Below are 7,483 nucleotides of genomic sequence, written 5' to 3'. Positions count from 1 at the left end.
GTACATTCATATTTAACAGATTCATCATCATCATCATCATTGCCATCGTTTTAATGATCCCTTTTCCATGCTCATATGACTAGGTGAGCAGACCAGCATTCCACCCAATCGGAAGGCTAGTCTGTCACAAGGTTACCCATTTGCACTTATGCACATAAACACACCAGGCTTCTTTTAGTGTCTGCCTACCAAATCCATTCATGGGGCTCTTGTTGGCCCAGCATTAAAAGAAGCAGATGTTTTCCCAGGATGCTATATATATATATATAGGTGCAGGAGTGACTGTGTGGTAAGTAGCTTGCTTACCAACCACATGGTTCCGGGTTCACTCCCACTGCGTGGCACCTTGGGCAAGTGTCTTCTACTATAGCCTCGGGCCGACCAAAGCCTTGTGAGTGGATTTGGTAGACGGAAACTGAAAGAAGCCTGTCGTATATATGTATATATATATATATATATATATATATATATATATATATATATATATATATATATATATGTGTGTGTGTGTGTGTGTGTGTGTGTGTTTGTGTGTCTGTGTTTGTCCCCCCAACATCACTTGACAAACAATGCTGGCTTGTTTATGTCCCCATAACTTAGCGGTTTGGCAAAAGAGACCGATAGAATAAGTACTAGGCTTCCAAAGAATAAGTCCTGGGGTCGATTTGCTCGACTAAAGGCGGTGCTCCAGCATGGCCGGAGTCAAATGACTGAAACAAGTAAAAGAGTAAAAAGAGAGAGAGTAATTGGATTGATCTCAAAACATGCGGTTGAGAAGCGAACTTCTTACCACAGAAACACTGCTTAAGCAATTATCAATGATCCCTTTTCCATGCTCATATGGGTCAGACAGAATTTGATAAGATGGAGGGGTGGGGTTCTAATGGCAGGATACCTTTCCTGCAGCCAACCCTCACCTGTTTCTGAGTAAGGATTTATTTTCCATGGCAAGACAAGTTTTTCATGGAAGACTGGAAACAGAGGACACCGCTTACATGTTGGTGACACTCGTTTACAGCTACTACATGATGTCAAGGTAAGGAAACTGTGACACACACACACACAATGGGCTTCTTTTTGTTTCCATCCCAAATGCAATCACAAGGCTTTGGTCATCTTCAGACTCAAGCAGAAAAAACCTGCCTGAGGTGCCACACAGTAGGACTGAACCAGGAACCATGCGGCTGGAAATTCAAATCATTACCACTCAGCTATGACTGCACTTATTTACATTTAAAACTAATTAAAATACATCGCCTGAATTTCTCATGACATCATTAGCGCATCAAACAAAATTCTCTACAGCATTTCTTCTGGCTCATTATGATCTGAGTTCAAATATTGCCAAATATGGCAAAGATGTGTTGATTATAATGGCACTTACATCCAAATCGCTCTGTAAAGGGACTGGTATTACGAAGATATATGGAAAACATATCTAAGCCGAGAGTGAAGCTCAATGCAACCCTCTGAACTGTCAGATCCTGTTGAACAAGCCAATCCTTGCCAGCAAGGAATACGGAAGTGTAAATGAGGTTGACAATTGTAGGCACCTACAAACGCTCTTATGTTTGCGTGTGTGTATGTATAATAGTCTAAATCTGTGCTCGCATGGTTATTTATATTCGTTTAGGAGTGTATATCTAAGTGTTATTATATCCTATTCAGGTGGATATTTCATTACAATTACAATTGCTATCACTGTTACCACTACTGCCACCATCACCACTACCGCCGCCGCTGCCACCACCACCACCACCACCATCATCATCACCATCAACAACAGAGAAATGCAAAATAAGGTCGTATAGAAGATATACGTATAATGGACTTATTGTGTGCAGTGCTTGGGTGTACTATAAAGCAAATAAGTTGAGAAGTGATTTCGTTATTAAAATCAATAACAGACTTCTTCCTCCTCCTCCTCCCCCACCAATAATAAACAAAAAAAAAAGGAAAATTATTACAACTGCCCCTTCCATTCTCATCTTGAGAATCATCTGTTGGTGAATAAATAAACTACAAATGAGCTATTCCTTGTTTGTTTTTTTTGTTTTTTTTCTCTCCCAAAATACAGAAAGCAAATTAAGAATGGGAATAATTTTAAATTTTAAATAAATAAATGAATGAATAATTTAGGATTCCACATAAAGCTGAATTAAGCAATTGTAAATGTGTTTATTTGAGAAGAAATAATATGTTTACCAATGATTAAAAGGATGGGGGGTGGTGGTGTTTTTTTGTTGTTTTTTTTTTTCTAATGAGTGAGCTGTATTTAAAAAATATCAGTTTGGCCAACAAATACTAAACATTGAAATGATGATGATGATGATTTCTTTTGCAATAATGAAACAATAAAGCCAGAGTTATTGTGTAACAATACATGGCAAAAAAAAAAAAGAAAATTTTAAAATAAAAATAAAGTGAAACAAAATATCATCTCATAGTTTTGCTGAAAGATAAGTGTTTTAGTGACAGTTTGAATTGCTACAATTTATATATTGAAGTTTTAATTAACTCACAATGATTTCAGATATTCTTCTATGTCTTTGCCCAACTTTTGGCTACCTTTCATTCGCTTCCAGACAATGTCAAACCCAGTGGTACTTATGTACTCTTCAATCTGGAATAGAAAAAAAAAACAAAACATGAAATATTGTAATGTATGTATTAAATAACATCAAGAGTAAACAAAAGTTTAAATATTTATAATTCGTTTATAGCGAAATCCGGTGTGAAAAAAATATGTAGGTTTAATGGCTAGGATCAGTCTACATCTGATTAGTCAACTGCCTTGAATACCCGTCATTATGCATAGTATAGAAAGTTCCAGATGTTTCAGAATAAATGAGGATTATATAAATAAAAGCACAGTTAAACACACCAGAGGCGCACATCTGTGACACAGATATCATGTCCCTACAAAAACATATTCCTTGGTTGCTACTTGACCCTGGGTTAAAGGAATCATTAAATATGAAGAACAGAGTAGAAGACACTTGTCTAAGGTGTCATGTCATGTCATGGGACTGAACCTGAAACCAAGTGGTTGCAAATCAAACTTCTTAACCACACAGCCAGGCCTATAAGAGAAAAAGAAATGCTGGCCCACTTTTCAGTGTATATATCAGCCATGCTGTGTCAACAGCTACAATCCTAAGATTTTAAGGTATGTCACATGATACAGATCAATGGGTGAGTCCTTGGTAGCTAAGCTATGGACATGAGCTTTTAACAAAGCCTGGGTCAAAGAAAGCTGGTGTGAAATTCAATTCCAATGGGGCAAAGGAATAGAATTTCATTCACAAACATGTTGAGTGCAGTATAAAAGTTGTTTGTAAGATGTGTCTGCAAAACAGACTTTATGCATCAGAGCAGAAAGGACAGCTTTGCCACATTTGCTTTGACACGGCATCAAAGACATGCTAGAATTGTAGATTCACAGAAAATTGTATCTGCTTTTTTAATAAAGCACTACTTTGGTTGATAAAGAAAAATGTATTAACATTTACCACTTTTGCCATTTGTTACATTAACTCTTAAGCATTTAAACCGAACATATCTGTCCCAAATATTGTACCTGCTTTATGTTCAGGGACAGGCATGGCTGTGTGGTAAGGAGCTTGCTTTCCAAGCACATGGTTCCAAGTTCAGTCCCACTGTGTGGCACCTTGGGCAAGAATCTTCTACTATAGCCTCAGGCCGACCAAAGCTTTGTGAGTGGATTTGGTAGATGGAAACTGAAATAAGCCCATTGTGTATATGTGTGTGTATATATATATATATATATATATATATATATATATATATATGTGTGTGTCATTGTGTCTGAGTTTGTCCCCCACTCACCATCACTTGACAACTGAAGTTGGTGCGTTTACATCCCCATAACTTAGCAGTTTGGCAAAAGAAACCGATAGAATAAGTACTAGGCTTACAAAGAATAAGTGCCGGGATTGATTTATTCAACTAAAAAACCCTTAAGGTGATGCTCCAGCATGGCTGCAGTCAAATGAATAAAAGTAGAAAAAGATAAGAGATATATGTATACATGTGTGTGTGTGTGTGTGTGTGTGTGTGTGTCATATGACAGGAAACTTTGGGAGTGTATTTTGGCTACCATGTCAGAAAATATGGCACATGCACAATAATTATAATTTAACTTTTATTAAATTTCTTGGTGCTTATACAAATGATGAAATAAATCCTAATTCAACAGAAGAAAAAAAATGTTTGATGTGGTTGTGTGTCTTGGTAAAGAAATCACAAAATCTCCCTCAGACCACACCCTCCTGTCATATAAAAAGAACACATTTGACAATGAAGTTGATAATTCTTTAGCTGAAATTTTGGAAATCTCCAAAATCCAAAATTTTTTTCAAAGTAGTGAAACATCACTAATGGAAAATGCCTAAAAATTTTTCAAAATAGTCCCACTACATGGTACTTTGGGCAAGTGTCTTCTACTATAACCTCAGACTGACCAAAGCCTTGTGAGTGTATTTGGTAGACAGAAACTGAAAGAAGTCCATCATATGTATGTATGTGTGTACGCATGTGTGTACATATGTGTGAGTGTCTGTGTATGTGTGTGTATGTATGTATGTATGTATTTGTGTCTGTGTTTGTCCCCCCACCATCTCTTGACAACTGATGATGGTGTGTTTATGTCCCCGTAACTTAGTGGTTCGGCAAAAGAGGCCGAAAGAACAAGTACCAGGCTTACAAATAATAAGTCCTGGAGGTTTATTTGTTCGACTAAAGGTGGTGCTCCAGCATGGCCGCAGTCAAATGACTGAAACAAGTAAAAGAATAAAAGAATGAAGCAAAAAGGTAGCATAAAATGAAATTGTTAAAAGAAAGCCAAAATGACATGTAGCTGGGTTTTTTTCTTGTGGTTGACAAAATTAAGTGACAAAGAAATTAGAGAATTTGTTTGAGGTGAAAAATGGAACTTCTACTAAGCTGAGCCAAAATGGATGAAAGCCAAATTGTATAAAACTACATCTGCAATATAAGCTGTGTTAGGAAATATTAACAAATAACATTGTTTGACTTTGGGTAAATGCCCAAGCTGACCTATTTTATAGATGTAAATATACAATAATACTGAAAACAGGTTAAAAAAAAGAAAAAGAAGGAAAAAATCCCAAAGAAATTTCATATCAAAGCATTTTGGATAAATAATAATCGACTGTAAAAGCCTTGGGTTATGCTTTTGCTCAGAAGATTAAAAATAGAAACTCATATGGCCATACATTGAATGGCTTACATTATAAGTTGGCTTCAATGGAGCTGACCTCAGAAGTGAACAACAACAAAATGTTTTACAAGTTACTTTACTTGACAATGATGCCAATGATATATATTTATCTTTGTGTGTGTGTGTGTGTCATAATATATATATATATATATATATATATATATATATATATATATACGAGGGCCAACCTATATATATATAAACATATATATAGTGGTTGGCATTAAGAAGGGCATCCAGCTGTAGAAACTCTGCCAGATGAGATTGGAGCCTGGTGCAGCCATCTGGCTCGCCAGTCCTCAGTCAAATCGTCCAACCCATGCTAACATGGAAAGTGGACGTTAAACGATGATGATATATATATACATATACAGGGTTATTCAAAAAGAACGAACCCATTTCATTATGCAATATTTTAATAAGGAAAAGCAATAGTAATCTCCAGCTAAGTCACAAGTATTTACTCATGAACAACTTTTCTTTCCTGTCTTACAACTGTTCAATGAGGCCACCACCACCTCCACCAACATCAATGCAATAAGAGAATTCCTCCTAGATGCGTATCAGCATATCACGATCCACTGAGTTGATGACTGTTGTGTGACTTCTTTTTTTGTGGGGATACATAAAAGATTGTGTTCATATTCCACCACCACCCAGTAATCTCAATCATCATCATCATCATCATCGTTTAACGTCCGCTTTCCATGCTAGCATGGGTTGGACGATTTGACTGAGGACTGGGGAAACCGGATGGCTACACCAGGCTCCAATCTAATTTGGCAGAGTTTCTACAGCTGGATGCCCTTCCTAACGCCAACCACTCAGAGAGTGTAGTGGGTGCTTTTATGTGTCACCCGCACGAAAACGGCCACGCTCGAAATGGTGTCTTTTATGTGCCACCTGCACAAGCCAGTCCAGGGGCACTGGCAACGATCTCACTCGAAAATCCTACGGGAGCCAGTCAGGCAGTACTGGCAACGGCCACGATCAAAATGGTGCATCTCATGTGCCACCCGCACAAGAGCCAGTCCAGGGGCACTGGCAATGATCTTACTTGGCTTGCCGGGTCTTCTCACGCACAGCACATTTCCAAAGGTCTCGGTCAGTAGTCATCGCCTTGGTGAGGCCCAATGTACGAAGGTCTTGCCTCACCACCTCAGCCAAGACCTTCAATGACCTTAAATATCGAATAACAACAGTGATCAACTCAGTGGATCATGATATGCTGATATGTGTCTGGGAGGAATTCTCTTATTGCACTGATGTTGCCCATGCAGCAGGTGGACGCCACACTGAACACTTGTAAGACAGGAAATAAAAGTTGATCATAAGTAAATACTTGTGACTGAGCTGGAGATTTCTATTGCTTTTCCTTATTAGAATATTGCATAATGAAATTGGTTCATTTTTTTTTAACAACCCTGTATATTATATCATCATCATCATCGTCGTCGTTTAACGTCTGCTTTCCATGCTAGCATGCGTTGGATGATTGACTGAGGACTGGCAAGCCAGCAGGCTGCATCAGGCTCCAATCTGATCTGGCAGAGTTTCTACAGCTGGATGCCCTTCCTAACGCCAACCATTCCAAGAATGTAGTGGGTGTTTTTACGTGCCACAGGCACGAGGGCCAGTCACACGGTACTGGCAACGGCCACGCTCAAAAAGGTGCTTTTTACATGCCACCTGCACGGGAGCCAGTCCAGCGGCACTGGCAACGACGTCGCTCGATATATATATATACACACATATATATGTACATATGCATATAAAATGCACACACACATATGTGTGTGTGTGTGTGTATATATATATATATATATACATATACATATATATACAAACACTTATATCTACATAGACACACATACACACATACATATTTGATGATAACTTTGTTTTACTGGTGCATTGCTGTTTCACATCATCAGATAGATTCTATACTATATGAGGCATTAGATGCCAGTGTGCATATACGACAGAGTGTAAGTGATTTGAGAGAGAAATTGGGTATAAGAGGCATCAGATGTAGTGTGCAAGAGAGAAGACTGCCTAGTATGGCACCAAGTACACTCTGTAAAGTGGTTAGTGTTAGGAAGGATAATACCTTATATAGAAACAGGCAAAGGTTGGTGACAGAAAGGGCATCCAGCTGTTGAATATCTGCCTCAAATAAACTCTGGCTGACCCATGCAAGCATAGATAGTGGATGTGAAA

General features: G+C 38.1%; 1 protein-coding gene across 2 annotated transcripts in view; it reads right to left on the bottom strand.

The window, feature by feature from the left end:
- The window catches only part of LOC106880802 (proline-serine-threonine phosphatase-interacting protein 2), a 47,902-nt gene that overhangs the window by 33,677 nt on the left and 6,742 nt on the right, over positions 1-7,483 (bottom strand). For both annotated transcript variants that reach the window (XR_008266054.2, XM_052974483.2), the window contains exon 2: positions 2,523-2,623. Coding sequence is in view for 1 of the 2 variants with exons in the window: in XM_052974483.2 (XP_052830443.1) it covers positions 2,523-2,623 (101 nt within the window). In the remaining variant the exon portion in view is untranslated. The remainder of the gene's footprint in view (positions 1-2,522; positions 2,624-7,483) is intronic.

Source organism: Octopus bimaculoides, chromosome 18, assembly GCF_046866305.1.
Source record: "Octopus bimaculoides isolate indiv1 chromosome 18, ASM4686630v1, whole genome shotgun sequence".
Classification (NCBI taxonomy): domain Eukaryota; kingdom Metazoa; phylum Mollusca; class Cephalopoda; order Octopoda; family Octopodidae; genus Octopus; species Octopus bimaculoides.
This window is presented reverse-complemented; position numbering and strand designations above follow the sequence as displayed.